General features: G+C 49.0%; 1 protein-coding gene across 1 annotated transcript in view; it reads right to left on the reverse strand.

The window, feature by feature from the left end:
* Positions 1-15,988, reverse strand: part of KDELR3 (KDEL endoplasmic reticulum protein retention receptor 3) — a 79,390-nt gene extending 63,402 nt beyond the window's left edge. The window contains exon 1 of the mRNA XM_069652974.1: positions 15,199-15,988. Coding sequence (XP_069509075.1) covers positions 15,199-15,289 — 91 coding nt within the window. The 5' untranslated portion in view covers positions 15,290-15,988. The remainder of the gene's footprint in view (positions 1-15,198) is intronic.
* Positions 15,989-16,313: the final 325 nt, after the last annotated feature.

Raw genomic sequence — 16,313 nt, forward strand, 5'->3', positions numbered from 1 at the left:
ATTCCACAATACCACACCACCACTCTGAACTACCATGCAAAACCTCCAACACACCCCTACACCTTCGCCCCATCCACCACACCCCACTCAACAGCCCCACATCACTCAACACCACCATACCATGCCATTCTACACAACACCACTCCACACCATCACTCCCCTTCACACCACCCCACTTTCCACCACATCCCTACACCAACAACCACCACACACCAACTCTACACCACCACTCCACCATTCACAACACCACACTACCACCCCCTCATTCCACACCCTCCACAGCACTCCAAACCATTACACATTCACTCCCACCTGTATGCTGCCACACCCTCTCCACTATACCCCCAACAACTTCACCCCCATTCCACACCACCACTACTCTACACCAGTACTCGTCACCCCTTCAAACCACCACTGCACCACTTCACACCACAAGTCCACACCAACATCACACAACTACACCCTAGCTGCATCACACCAGTCCCCATTACCCCTCTACACCAACATTCTACACCATTGCACACCATTTCACGCCACCACACATCTAAACAACTGCATGCCACCACACCCCATAGTGCAGCTCCATGCCACAGCACCACTCCCCAACACAGCACACTCCACACCACAGCACCACCACATTATACAACCAGCCCACACCAGCACTTAAAATCACCACTCTACACCAACCCAAAGCTCCACACCACCCTGTAACTCTACACCACCACTCTACTTTACCACACTACATTGCTGCACCATAACAAACCAACACCATCATGCCCCATTCCACACCTTTACTCCAAACCACCGCTCCACAACACCACTCTACACTACCACACACACACCCATTTCACACCACAATCACACCCACAAGGACTTGTACTCAACATCAACATTCCAGACCATCCCACACTCTATATCACTCCATGCCATCACTCGACTCCATGTCACCAAACCACCACTCCAGGGCATGATTCCACACCACTACTACACCACTGTGCCCCCAACTAGCACACTTCTATGGTACACCGCTGCTCTGCACCACACCAACAAGGCACCACTCCACACCACCACCTATCTACAAGTCTGCTGCAAACTTGCATGCCACCACCCCACTCCAACAAAAAATCAACACCACCATTCAGCAACTCTACACTACCACATCACCTCTCTACATCATCACACCCCAATTCATACTACTGTTTCATGTCATGACACCACTAAATAACACCACTCCAAGCCACCATCACACCCCCACTACACACCACCACTTCACACCACCACTCCACACTATTCCATGTCTCTATTCCACTCCATACCACCCCTCAACTCCATGCCACATAACCTCTCCATGCCACCACAAAACCACTCCACCATCACACCTCACCTTCACATCCTCAACCACCACACCTTCACTCTGCACCACCACTCCACACCACCATCACTCCATACCATTACTCCACCAGTCCAGTCCACACTACCACATCACCCCATCACACCACTTCACCTCAACACACAACTCACCCCACCACTCTACTCTACCCACTGCCTGCACTCTAACTCCCACTCTAACCCACCCACTCTAACTGCTGCCCTCACTCTACCCAAACCCCTACCACTCTATCACCTGTCCACACGTTACCCTGCCCATTCCACACCAAACCCTGTCCGCCCTATCCAACACCGCTCTAACCCCACCCACCCTTCCATACCCCTTTGTTGCCCCCTGCCACACTTTCACACTGCTCTCTACCCCACCAACCTTCCTCACACCTCTCTACACCAACTCACCCTTCCTTACCCCTCCCTTCCTCACGCACTTTCTCATCTCTCTACCTCCACCTGCTTTCTCACCCTTTTCATCTCCTGTCCACCCTTCTTCACCCCTCTCTATCAATATCATACTCTACCCCCACCACGTTATACCTTTACCAACCAACCCTAACTCACTCCTCCACACCACTCTTTTCTACCGCCACCTATCCCTTAGAACCTCACTTTCCCTACCTCACCCCTGTGCACCCACCCACCCAAACCCATCCAACACCCCCACCTTCACTCACCCCACTATCCCAACCAACATACCCACCCTAGCTCACCTTTGCCTACCCCCACTCATCCTAGCTCATCCATGCTTCCCATGCACATCCCTGTCTGCTTCCTCCCAAATTAACTCACTCTTTCTCCCTTCTACCTTAGGTCCCCACTACCCCACCACCCTAGCTCGCTATTAACATCAGCATGCTTACCTTAAAAGTTCAAAACATGTCAGAAAGTTACTGTTTGGTGACACATAACATTAGTAATACACATATTAAAAAAAGACTTATGTACATTGCCGTGAAGAGAGGTATTTCAACTATGTCTATTTGTAATGTTATTTGTCTGTCAATAATAAATTGTAGGCATGTTTGGAATTACTTGGTACGTAGAGCCCACATATTTAATACAGTCTTGCCTATACATGTAGAATGCAACAAACAACTGCAACCAACTAACCTATTGGCTTTGCCAATGCTTGTTTTCATTTGGCATGACAATATTGGTGGCATTATGGGAAAAAGCAATGTCTGTTTTTTTTAGGGGGCTACTGACCTATAGTGGCATAGGAAGCATGGACATGTTTTCATGTAAAGTCATGGCACTTTTACTGGCCTTCTGGGTAAAGCTAATGTGAATGTTCTTGCTTCGGCAAACCAGCTTCCAGGGGCACATCCTACCATGGACATATTTTTCTACAGTGGTATATCAAAATGACTGGCATTATAGATAGAACCAACGAGAGAGTTCTTACACAGGAATTGTGGCCTCTAATGACACAGCCTGCATTGGTATGTTTTTATATGCTGGCCATGTTACTGGCATTGTTGCGGAAGCCAATGTGAATTGTTTTGCGTGGATATATTGGCACATAGTGGCACAGCCAGCATCAATGTGTTTTGATACAGTGGCATTGCATTTTATTGACAATACTGGCCAAGCCAACACGAGTGCTCTTACGTGAGGGAACTGGCCTATGTTGGCAATGCCAGTATGGACGTGTTTTCTTTAAGTGGCATGATATGATATGATATGGCATTTGTAACGCGCCTATACACAAGTGTTTCAAGGTGCGACGAGGCGGGGGGGGGGAAACAAGGGGAGACAGACAACGATCCTACTAGGCCAGGTGTTATTCAGATCACGCAAGTGCAAGGGTAGAGGGGAAAGGGAGAAGTGCAAGGGGAAGGAAGAGGGGAAGTGCAGTACAGGGTTAATAGCATACAGGAAAATAACAAGGGCCAGCTCGTGGCAAGTGCAAGTAAGTGCAGACAAGTGCAGGGGAGAATGGCTGGGCCAAGGAGCGAGAACGGTGAGTGGCCCAGTTGCAGATTCAGTGCAGTTTGAGTAACTTTAGCAGGGGAGAGGGGGAGAGAAAGCGGAGGCGAAGAGGAAGGTTTTGAGGTGCTTCCGGAACCGGAGATGGTTCTCCTCAAGTTTCAGAGAGGCAGGAAGGCTGTTCCAGAGGGAGGCCCCTGCAGCGGAGAGAGATCTCCCACCAACTCGTTGCTTGGAGAAACGGCTGACCCTGAGGGAGTTGGAGGCGGATGAGCGAAGAGCTCGAGAAGGAAGATATTTAGGAAGAGAGAGTTGAAGGTATTTTGGCCCAAGGCCCCAGAAGGCCTTGTGGACAATGCAGAGGGTTCTGAACTTGATCCTCGCAATCACTGGGAGCCAGTGTAGTGATTTCAGTCCTGGAGAGATACGGTCCCTGGGCTTGAGGCCAAGGACAAGTCTTGCAGTCCTGTTCTGGATGAGTTGCAAAGGGAGGAGAGTAGAGGCAGGCAGATTTAGATAGAGGCTGTTACAGTAGTCCAGCTTCGAGAGAACCAGGGCTCTAGAGACAGTGAGCTTCTGGGGAAAGGAGAGGAAAGGAAGGATACCTCTGAGGAGGTGTAGCTGGTAGTGTGACTTCTTAGAGACATCGGATATGTGAGGAGAGAAGGAGAGTGTGGAGTCAAAGATGACCCCTAGGTTTTCTGCCTTGCAGGTAGGAACAGGAAAAGGGCCAAGGGAGGCCGGCCAGAGAGCTGCAGGGAAGGAGGGAGTGGGTGTGCCAATGAGTAGAATCTCAGTCTTACTGGCATTAAGGCAGAGGTCATTGGCGGCACATCAGTCCTGGATAGCAGAAAGACAGTCAGAGATGAGGGAAGGAGGAGAGGAGGCCGAGGGTAGCCTAAAAATGAGCTGGGTATCATCCGCATAGCACTGAAAGTTGGGGCAGAGAGCAGCGATGCGGTGGGCGAGAAGTGCCAGATACTGGTTGAATAGCCAGGGGGAGAGGTTAGATCCCTGGGGGACACCACATGGGCATGGCAATATTATTGGTATTATGGACAATGCCAATGTGAGTGTCTTACATGGGGAAACTGGCCTATCGTAACAATGCCCAGTGTCCTCTTTTTGTGCCTCAAGGGGGAGATGTGTTGTGTGGATTTAGTGCAGCGTTAGTGCACATGAGAATGTATGATTTTGGGATGTTGTGGAGTGCATCACATGCAAGCATGTGTGATTATTGGGATGTCATGGAAGGGCAACATTGTAAGTTTAGCCCTTATATAGGAAGTGTATGAGCATTCCATGTGGCCACTATCTTGTTGTTCACCTGGGAATGTGCTCACCACACAATCCTTTTGTCATTTCCTTAAGTGGGAAGGTGTGTAGTGGTGAATGTGCTGATGTCGTGCATGGGACTTTGGGTAGCATCTTCTGAGACAGGAGTTCCATTGGTGTCCATTGATTAGAGAGCCTGAGATAACAACAGCCTGGGCGGTGGGTACGGCTTCCTCTGGAGCCCCAGTTGGTACCTGGGCAGTTGGAGGAATAAAGGCCGCACAACCAAAACCGGAACGAGTGCCTGTCTTCACTTGACTCCTGCCTCCATCTCGCAAGATGTCACCCAGGTGCAGCCAATGGAGAACGCAACATGGTGCGTTGTCTATGTGGTCAATGGGAGAAGGTGGGGTTAAGGGCAGAGAGGAGTGTGCACTGCCAGGGTAGATGTCTCTGTGCAGAAGTGTACGCGTGAAAAAAATAGCAAAAAGGAGCCCCGCGTAAGGGTGGGGAGGAGGCAGAAGCATGTAGCAAGTCTTGAGGTGTTTGGGGCATGGAGGTCATACAGCAAAGGGATTCGGTTTAAAAGGGGAAAAAAAGGTTTGTCTAGTTTTAATTCTGTTCTCTACTGTGCATACAGATTTCAGTCGGGATGTAACCGCCATAAGGACTTTTGGTGGTTCCCCTTGTAAATACCAGAAAATCTAGAAAGGAGGAGACTATTTCGATGTTTCTTGACATGACACTTTAGAATGTTGTGCACAACTTCCACACGCTATCAATTTATAATTGTTCAAATATAAATAAATCTATATATATTGGTACATTGATGTTTCCCCACCCCACAAAAAGAGCAAATTCACCAGAAGGAGCAGAAGTGCTGACTTTTTAATGTAGCACAATCATTTTGTCAAATCGGCCTCTATTCCTCTGTGCTGGCTGCGGAGACGCCGATAACCCCAAAGTGATCCAGGAACAGTGCTCTCTATGTGAACAATAACTGCTCACCCCTTTGAGTCGGAGAACATTAAAAGGGGGCTGAACATTAATACCAAACGGATATATTGATAGAAGAAATAGGCTATCTGTTTTGCACCAATGTTGTACCTGGGCTTTTAATTAAAACAAAATACATGTATGATCAGGGGAAATGAAGATGTGTGCTCTAACGACAAGAAGCACAGATCTGGAACTTTTCAAATCGTTATCTAAAGTAGTGGGACTATTAAAAGTACACAATGAAAGCGAGTTCCCATTGGCACCTTCCCACTTCTGCCTCTGTCTCTTTGATGGCTGTCTGTCTTCATCTTGCTGATAGATTTTATACATCAGCAGTGATTTTTTGGATACCGAGGCTTAAGCCTCATTACTCCATCTTCTCGGGTGGAGTATGTAGTTGTGGGTTTGGATTCTTCTTGGTCTGTGTGGTCTTGTCGCAGTAGGGCTGGTTTCACAGGGTCTTTTCCGTGATGGGCCGCGGGAAGCGGTCGAAGGGGTTTGCAGTGGTGGCAGGGAGTCTTCTGATCAGAGGGCTCTCTCTGATGGCATCGACTAAATGGAATATATAGCTCTGCAGGGTCCGAGGGTGCGTCCAAAACCATTGACTGGCGGGGCCTATGACACCGTCCCTGCAACCCTCAGCCGTTCATTCGTCTTGCCTTTGGTGTCCCAGTGGGACCCATGGCACATAAAGAGTCATGATTGTCTATTTAGCATGCATTCAGTAATGTCACTAACACGCTAGGGCCTGTACTCATGAATCATTACCCATACTGTAATTGCTTTATATTATGATTACCTGAAGGGGTATTCTGGCCTATAGGAAACTCCGTAGATTTCCCAGTAGGCCTCTGCGCCGTGGGCTTCTTTTGTGTGGTATTTACAAATGTTCCCATAGGAAAAGGGTTGAGATTGCTGTAAATGTGTAACATGGGGCCACTTTGAAAATGATGTCTAGGGCCTCTTTTGGTGCCCGGTCCACCCACCGTGCCTCCCTGGTGTTGCGGGACATTACCTACACCACCTGATGTGATGGAGCATTAGTCATGTTTTTGTTTGTTCATCTATCCAACATACTTCCTGTTACTGCAGTAGTAGATACACTGCCTACCAAGGATTATGGGCCATTACTTAACTGCCTGACGCTTCTTATGACAACGCACACAGGGGCGACATACCGTGGACTGATCCCTGCCGTCTCACCACCACGGCACATTTAAAAGTGGGTGTCCACGCAGAGTTGCAATGTCAACTGCCTTTATTGGAATCCTTCATTGGGCTATTTCTGCAGAAGTAAGAATCGGGGAATTGAGATCACTGTTCGGTTTTGCACTTTGTCTAACATATTGATTCTCGATTTCAGACTTTTGCCCATCTTTTACTATGAGAGTTAATTTTAAACTTAGAGACAAATAAGACATCTGGGGTAACTATGTTATCCATACTCAACAGGCACCACCGAGTGTCCCTCCCCTAAAGTCTTTTCCCAGAACATAAGGTAAATCCAGGATTGTGGGTACCCAAACGGTGTCTTACGCGCTTAGATCCAGCCCATTCCAGATCTTGCCACACGTGGGATGGGAGGTGGGGCTGGTCATTACAAGCAAGTATTATTATCATTCACTAGTAAAGTTGTCTATTGGCGGGATACTCAAAAGTGGGATTTGTCCGAGGAATGAGCGGTTCACATTAAGGGTCCTTTGGGATCGCCCTCAATGTTCTATGAGCCCAGGATTACTCACCGGACTGCAGAAGGGTACTTGTGCAGCCCTATGTGAGGGACTGTGTGCAGCTCAGTTGCTCCCAAGGCGCATGAACTAGAGAGGCAACTAGGACTGCAGTTAGAATAGAAAACTTAATCCAATAGTGATAGTGAAGGGTGTTCCCCCAGAACAGTCCAAGGAGGAGACTTTACTACTGTAAATTTAGTTCTAAAGCTGTGGGCCTATTGTCCTTCTGGAAGCAGTATGTACAGTTCCCCAATGCGGGGTTTCCAAAGAATGTGTCAATGGACAGGAGGGTATTCAGTCACCCACTTTCACTTAGGTGTCTATATATGGTGGTTTCGCGTGCCAAAGGCTTGCTTGCTAGCTGAAGGCCCCATTCTCCTGAATTTCAGCATGGTACACAATTCTCAGCCTCCAGCTTCTAAGCTTGCTGTCCCAGAGCTGCCCGTAGGACAACTCTCGGAGAGTCCACCTCCAGGTGAGGGGGGGAGGGCTGGAAAATGTGGGCCTCTTCAATGTCTTAGTGCCCACTACAATTATAAGTTGTAAACACCCTCACTGGTCCAATATTCTTGCAAAAAACGACCATTTCCCCCAACAGTTCCCTAGAAATGTGCCCACTCAAACAGGTTGGCATGAAAAAGTCCCAAATTATCATGTGGAATGGGCCCACTTGTTTTACCTTTTTGGTGACCAAGACTATTGCTTGTCCTACTCTGATCCTGTTTCCTTGCTTCTGTCCCACTCATCCTAGTGTGCTTCTCTCTGGAGGGTGTGTTGCTATGTTCACAGTTACTGTAGTGGTTGTGCTAACATCAAGTATGGGCGTAGAGTCGCCTTTAATCACAAAATCCCCTAAAGGCCCCAATGAGCCCATATATAATGCATGTGTCTCTCTTTCTGCATCCGTCGAACACACGCCCTCTTCTTACTTCACTCTATAACCTCCAACCAATCAATTATATAACTGTAAATGCGCCTTAGGATTCCTCACAACTCATCCCCCATTTAAAAACCCTGCAGACTGTAGGGCCTGGGTAGGACCTCGGAATGTGGAATGTTGGTGAGGAATGCTGTGGTCAGGTTGAGTGAGTATTCTGTTCATGGCAGTTGGAAGGGATGCTGGTTTGATGTGTGGGTGGCAAGTGCTCTGTTCTCTTATATACTTGGAACTGGAATAAAAGCACCTGTCAACTTTCCTGAAATCGCCGGTCGATCTCACTGGGAAGAACCCATCTTCCATTATATCACCGTCGACAAGTTGGTTTTGCAGAGCGGTAGACGGAAGATGGACCTACTGCGATGGAGCAGCAGATGGACAGAGACACTGTCCTTGACGACCACCATCCACACATCAATGATATTGTGCCAGTCAGGACGCGGGGGACCTAGTCTGAGGTACACCTGGGTCCCGGAGTGTCAGGAGCTGGGTCAGGGCCGGCAAAGGAGAACCTGCAGGCGTCGGCAGAGAAGCTCTGTAGTGGAAAACGTGCAGGCCAGGCAGCAAAGGAGCCGGCAAAGTAGGGCCCAGCAGGTGTTGGCGGGCAAGACTTGTCACGATAGTCTCGCAGGCCGGACTGTGCGAGTGGAGCAAAGGGACTGGCGAAGAGTCAGCAGGTGGCGATGGATAATAACGAGGAGGAGCGACCTATTGTCGTGGCCATGCGCAGGGGCATATGTATTTATTTTATTTTTTGTTCACTTGTTAGGCGCTTATACAGGAAGCAAATACTGTTTCAAAGTGCAACAGAGAGGGGACAAGGGGTGATTGACAATTAAAATGACAATACATAAAACTAATAAATATAAGAAAAAACAATGGGGAGGGGAAGACAAACCTACTATGCCTTGTGAGTGTTCAGAACGTGCAAGTGCAGAGGAAGAGGGAATGGGAAAGCTACTGTGGTGCTCGTGGGTGAGCAGCAGGTGAAGTACAATGAAAGGTAAGTTCAAACCTCCAAGAGTGGAGGGTGATCAGAGGCAAGTGCTGAGGATAGACAACAGCTGGGATGATCCAATGTGGGAGGTCAGGATCCTGAGGATGCATAAAGGCCCTGTACACCAATCAAGCTACTGTGTGATTAGCAGGGGAGAGATTGAGGGAAGGAATAGGTAAAGAGGAAGGTCTTGAGGCTCCTCTGTAATTTAAGAAGGTTCTACTCAAGACAAAAAGGGATGAGGAGGCTGTTCCAAAGAAGGGAGCCAGCTGAGGAAAGCGATCAACCACCTGCACTCTGTTTAGCGAACCGCTTTACACACAAGGAATTAGTGCCAGAGGAGCTCAGAGGTTTAGAGGGGGGATATTTAGTAAGTAGGAGTTGCAACTAGCGTGGTCCCCGGCCGCAGACAGCCTTGTGGATGATAGAGGGATTTTAATTTAATCCGTGCAGCAACTGGGAGCCAGTGCAGACTTTGTAGGACAAGAGAGATGCAGCCCCTGGGCTTGAGGCCAAGGATAAGTCTTGCTGCCCTATTCTGGATTTGCTGGAGTGGTAGCAAAGTAGACAACGGTAGATTCAGGAGGAGGCTATTGCAATAGTTAAGCCGAGAGAGAACCAGAGCCTATCTAACATTGAGCCTCTGGGGGAAGGTGAGAAAATGTAGAATTCCTTTGAGAAGGAAGAGCTGAAAGTGGGACTTCTTTGCAATGTCCTGAGTGTGAGGGAGGAAGGAGCAAGAAGAGTCGAAAAGAACTCAGAGGTTTCTGGCTTCCGAAGAGGGAGCAGGGGGAGAGCCCATGGAAGAAGGCCAGAGTGAAGAGTAGAAGCAGGGTGCAAGGGTCCCAATAGGAAGGATCTCTGTTTTGCAGGCATTGAGGCAGAGATCATTGGAAGTGCACCAGGCCTGGATGGCAGAGAGGCAGTCAGGGATGATGGAAGGTGCAAGGGTGTCCACAGGAAGTTTGAAGAAGAGCTATGTGTCATCAGCATAGCACTGGAAATTGGGGGAGAAGGAGGAGATGAGGTATGCCAGCAGAGTAAGGTAGATGTTAAAGAGAATAGAGCTCTGGGGGATGCCACAAGTGGAGAAGATGCCAATGATGACTTGGGATGAGTGGTCAGTTAGGAAGGAGGTCAGCCAGTCCAGTGCCTGCTCTGGGGGCCAAGGGCGTCATGGCGCCTTTTTATGAGGATGGAGTGATTGACCGTGTCAAATGGAGAGGAGAGATCAAGAAGGATGACAGCAGGGGAGTTGGAATCAAGGGATGCAAGCAGTTCTTCAGAGGTGTTCAGAAGAGCAGTTTCCGTGCCTCTGGATACTCGGAATTCAGATTGATGGTCGTGGAGACTGCTAATAAGTTCTGTGTGAGAGTTAAGTTGGGGCAGGGACAACTTCTCAAGCAGTTTCCCCAGCAAGGGGATGATGGACATGGGGCAATAGTTGGCTGGACAGGAATGGTCTGCTGATGTTTTTTTTAAGGAGGGGGCACACAAGGGAGTGCTTGAGGGAGGATGGAAAAAAAACAGTAGCAAAGGAGTGGTTACAGAGATTAGCAAGTACAAGGGCGAGAGAGCAAATGTTGTCCTTGATGTTTGTGGATGATCAAGGGGCAACCTGTTTGGAAGAGACCTTCATGGAGTTGACAACTCTGGTGACTTCTTCTGGGGAGACAAGGGCAAAGGAGAAGGAGGAAGTAGGAGGGTGAGTGGCCAAGGGAGGCATGGGTATAAGGGATAGGTTGGGGGAGTGCGTGACAAGGCTGTTCAGGATGTCCTGAGTTTTGGTGGTCAAGTGGCTGGCAAGTGTGTTGCAAAGGGCCTGGAAGGAATAGGGGATGAGCATACTGCGGAAGGGCTGGCAAGTTCCCTGCAGATTTTGAAAAGTTCAGCCGTGTTGCTAGAAGCGCCAGACACCTTTGTCTGAATGTGGGCCCTTTTCTTGGCACGGATAGAGAGTCTGTAACGACTTTGGAGCCCGCGCAGGCCAGTTTGTCAGAGGGTGAACCTGAGGTTTGCCACTTCTGTTCTTCAGCTCTGCACTTACGTTTCAGGTCTGCAAGTTAAATGTTGTACCAAGTGTTACGCTTAGAGGCAGGTTTCAGGCAGATCCTCATGACTGAGGCAAGAATCTCAAGGGTGTTGGTGATGGACAGGTGGAAGTTGCTGAGAGATGAGTCAATGGTAGAGTCTGAGTTGGGGTGGGCAAGGGGGGATCAAGTTAGAAGTGAACGCAGCAGCTCACATTCATTTCATCGGACGGATGTTTGTGAATGAGGTTGGCAAGCCTTTTGGAGGAGTTGTCACACGGCCATAGGGACCCAGGTGGTAGGAGAGAAGAGAGTGGTCAGACCAAGAGAGAGGGGTGACCAGAGGAGATGGGAGAGGGAAGTCGGAGTGGATGAGGGCGTGCAGAGTGTGTCCGGCAGAGTGGGTTGGATGGTATGCAGTCTTTATATCGAATATTTTATATAGAATTGATCATATCTCGAATATTGTTTTACAAAAAATTTGATAGAGAATGCTTTTAGGGGTGGGGTAAATGGTTAAATATTTTTGGGAAATGGTTGGGGTGGGTTTTTATGGGTCGGAAATGAGGGTTTGGGGCACCCCCCAAAAAATGCATTCTCTATAAAATGATTTGCTGTAAAACATTCGATATATGTTCATTCTTTATAAAATATTTGGTATTAAGACATGTAACCGGTTGGACCAGAAGGGAGATAGCAGGTGATCACGTCCCATTGAACAGGGCGGGGGGGAGGATGAGGTTTACCCCTGCCTCTTGCAGATGTAGTGTTCCCCTGTGTTTGCCGGGATGAGTGGCGTATCAAATTCTGGGGCTGTAGGGCGATGGAGAGGTCCGTCGTCTTCGGAAATCAAAGGACGAATGATAACATCATGCGAGCTTGGTGCGTGGACGTCACCACGTGGTCTGGAACGCTAAGGTGGGTGCGCATCATGCGCACGCCCCATTGCCATTGAGGTGACCACTGCCGGTGCGTTTAGGATGGGGGAGCAGATGTCACTGGCAGGAGGGATGGCGCAGGTGACACACAGGCATGGACATCATGGTGAGGAGGCGGAGGGCGCCCACAAGAAAACAGCAGGAACCGTGAGTGATAACTGTATGAGGTGTGATTCGTTTTTCGAGGTGTCACAGTCAAGTGAAAGGGCAGTTCTGGAACTGAGGCACATGTCAATGGAATGGAGGTTGACTGCTTGGGCATGTCAAGACTATATGATCAGCCCGATCTGGACGAGCGGGAAAGCTGCGCAGTGTTGATGCCAGTGTTTTGGTAATGCTGTTTGGGTGGCCTTTATGTGTTTAGGTTTGGGTTCATTTCGCACTAGCTGGTGGAGGGGGGTATGTTTATGTATGTTTAGGTTTTGAGGCCTGTACTTGTATGGTTGTCTACATGTTGTGGCCTCATTTTAGGTTGGGTGCGGGATTCAGAACCTGGGTTTTCTCAGGGGAGACATTATTTCAGTGTTCTTTGAGGGGACAAGTGGTGCAGGTGTGCACTCATTTTGAACATGAGGGAAGGGGTGGTCCACTTGGACAAGTGGTGCAGGACACACACACACTTTGGACATGAGGTTTTGGTCAAGTGGGTGCATGGTGTGCTCATTTAAAACTTGAAGGAGCGTGGAGGAACGCTGTATCCCAGTTACAGGTTATTAATTGGGCGGTGTTCATGGGTTTGAAAATTTTGGGACTTGTGGTTGCGGGGAGGCATTTTGCGATCATTTCAATTGTGGTCATTTAAATACATTTCAATATGAATGCACTGTGATCATTTGTATGGTGCAATGTTGTCTTTGTCAGTCTGGTGTGACTGGAGTGATTGGTTGCCCAGGTGGTGGATGCTTTGTCCTTCAAGGACCGGTTGGTTTGGGGTGTCTGGAAGTTAACTTGCACAGCACAGAGACTAAATTTAGTTTAAATTCAGGTGTCATATTATTTTCAACTGTTGGTTACAGTTGTGGTTGGTCAGGGGTATGTGAGGTGAATGGTATTTTCAACTGTTGGTTAAAGTTGTGGTTGGTCAGGGCTGTGTGGGTGCATGACATTTTCAACTGTTGGGTACAGTTGTGGTTGGTCATGGCCATGTTAGGTGCATGGAATTTTCAGTTGTTGGTTTGAGTTGTGGTCGGCCAGGGCCATGTTAGGTGCATGGTGTTGTCAACTGTTGGTTACTGTTGTGGTTGGCGGAACGGATCCAATGGTGGTAGTTGCGTGGGTTGTGGATCCGTTGTGACGTGTTTTGTATATTTGTTGAAGCAGGGTCACCTTGTTGAGTGGTGACCCTTTAACATTGGGTTACTGTAGGGTATCATCTTGGTGTGGTATTTTGTTCTTTACCCACTGGTGTTGGTATTTCCGGGTCATGGTGGGTCAATTCGAGGGTTAGTTGCTTTTTGATGGTAGTGCTATACCGGTGGTTATCTTTCTTCTGCTGGTTATAAGTGCATTTTAACAGGATGTTGGCGGGCACATTATATAGTTTGCAGCACTGTGCTTGATTTACAGTTTGTTTTGGGTGTCAGCAACACATCAGGGCAATTAGTGGGCGTGGTGGTGGTCTCAACATTTCATTGTACAAAGGGAGAGATGTAGTAATGTGCAGGATAGGACATTTGGACTCCTGATGATGGAATGTGGAATGTTGGGGAGGAATGCTGTGGTCAGGTTGAGTAAGTGTTCTGTTCACGGCAGTTGGAAGGGATGCTGGCTTGATGTGTGGACGGCCAGTGCTCTGTTCTGTTATATACTTGGAACTGGAATAAAGGCACTTGTCAACTTACCTGAAGTCTCCGGCCGATCTGACTGGAAAGAACCCATCTTCCATTATCTCACAGACCATCTGCATGCCTCCACTGCAGAAATACTCCGGGACTACCCTATTAATCCCGGATCTTTCTACCATAACCCCCACCCTCTCAATGCCCCTGCACTCTAAACCACAAACACAAGTCTCCCCAAAGACATCCCCTCTCCTGGCCTCAGGCCTGCCTCCAACCCAGACTCCACCTCCCCATGTCTCCCTGATTGGGACTGGATCCCCAAGACCAAAAAACGGAGACTATCTGAAATAACTGAGGATGGGTTCTGCCTCCAAGTACCAAGCTGGTAACTTATATGTATCTTTTTTCGATCCTGATGTGCACTTGTAGCTCAAGTGTAAGACATGTAGATACAGCACAAACACTGGCCCATCCGCACACCAAGCCAGCTTCCACCAACTGCCCACCGCAGAGCACTCAACCAGCAGACAGCATTGCATAGCACCTGCACATTCCACCCAGGAGCAACACATGACGTAATGTGCAGAGAGCACATTACTACACTATCTTACACCATTACCACAAAACACATCGAAGATGGCTATCAACGTCTGATCCCTGGAGTATATACAACAGCCCAGAGTGGTTAAGTTCATATATCCCTTTTTTCAGCAAGTTGTGGGGTACTTTTAGGGATAATCGCGATTACTTTGGTAGCATTATGACTAGGATAAAGCCTTTCAGTGAAATGTTAACCCTTTTTCTGCAGCATATGACGATGATACATTCCGTTGGGAACATTGCGGGGCTAAAGGGTGTGTGTACACCAGTGCATGGAGGAGTGCACAGCCTTTCTCTCCTTGTAGCCCTTTCTGGCTCTATGCACCATCCACACTATGCTCCTTTCGTTCCAAGTGGCACGGATTTCTCCTGTCTGTTAGACCCACCCCTCATCATTTTGTGAGCCAGCTCTCTGGCAGCAAACGAGAGATGCTTGCGCCAGGCCTGCATTCACTCTAAAACTGCTGGACATTTCCTTCAAATCGTGACATTAGTCTGGTTGCCCAAGGCAGCCAGCCAAGTTCACCCACCCCCAAGAGTGCCCTGCAGATGCCCACTGCCCACCCAGCCACCCTATCAAGCAGTGCCCCACTCACCTGCACAGGTCTTGGACTTCCACATTTTGGCCAGCAGGATGATAATGGCCAGCAAGTGGCAAAGGTCCCCAGCGATGCGAAAGACGTTCATGGCGGGCGTCAGCTCGGGGACACCTCTGCACTGGGAGTCCGCTGTTACTTCCAAAGGAGATGGGTGACTTTCTTGGTCGCGATGCCTCTCCCCAGAAAATTCCAAAATGTCCTATTCCAAGAATGACCGAATCCCGATTCTGAATGACCGCTAATTTACTAATTCGGCAGCGCCCTCTTCAACAATTTTCCTAACCAAGGTGCTTTCTGAATATAGTTTCCTGATGCCAACTCTGAGATATCGTGAACTTTCTGGTCCGGGTTCAAACACTCCAATTATCCGATAATCCCGATTCGAACTGTGCAGTAACTTCCAAATGACACTTTCCCAAGACGTCCCACCCCGGGCGCTCTCCGTAAATCGCCTATTCTCCCCGTTATTAATCAATGGCTGAGCCCCCGTATACTGCCCGACGTTTCCCTTGGATCCTAGACCGTCCCTGCCTTTGCCCCCTCCGGGTACCTACACACCCAGGACCACTTTTGCCTTACGCGCGTCCCTGCACCCCGGTTTACGGAGTTCCCTCTTGGTCCAGAGTTGAGGGTAGTTGACGTGGCCAGTGGTGAGGAGGGGGTGAGAGGAGGAGAGAGGGCTGGCAGAGGAGTGGCGGGAAGGCGGCGCTCCCCTCTGTCACTCCGCCTCGAGCTGCCACCCTCTCCTTTCCGCCACGCCCTCCCCTCGCTCCAACAATGCACGTCTGACATGTGACACGTGTTCCACAGTAAACCCATTATGACTGTAACGCAGACTGCACAGCGCTCCGTGTTCTGCTCGGAATCCAATCAGTGCTCGGTTATATTACGTGGGTGCGTGCACAGCCTGCGCGGCGCAGGTTCGACTCCCTCCTTCTGTCTATGAGCTCGTTTTTTTTAAATGTTTTGTTGAGCGCCTTGTCTGTCTCCTTGTGGCCACTTTCTTGCTGACAGGAGTGTTGCCAGGTTTGGAAAAGGTACGGGGCTACCCTACTGTCGGGACCGGGGCTAGCAAGCCTTTTGGTTGTAGCCCCTGAGCTTCTATCAGGGCC

This window comes from Ambystoma mexicanum, chromosome 3q (genome assembly GCF_040938575.1).
Source record: "Ambystoma mexicanum isolate Mex_15411 chromosome 3q, UKY_AmexF1_1, whole genome shotgun sequence".
In the NCBI taxonomy this organism is placed as follows: Eukaryota; Metazoa; Chordata; class Amphibia; order Caudata; family Ambystomatidae; genus Ambystoma; species Ambystoma mexicanum.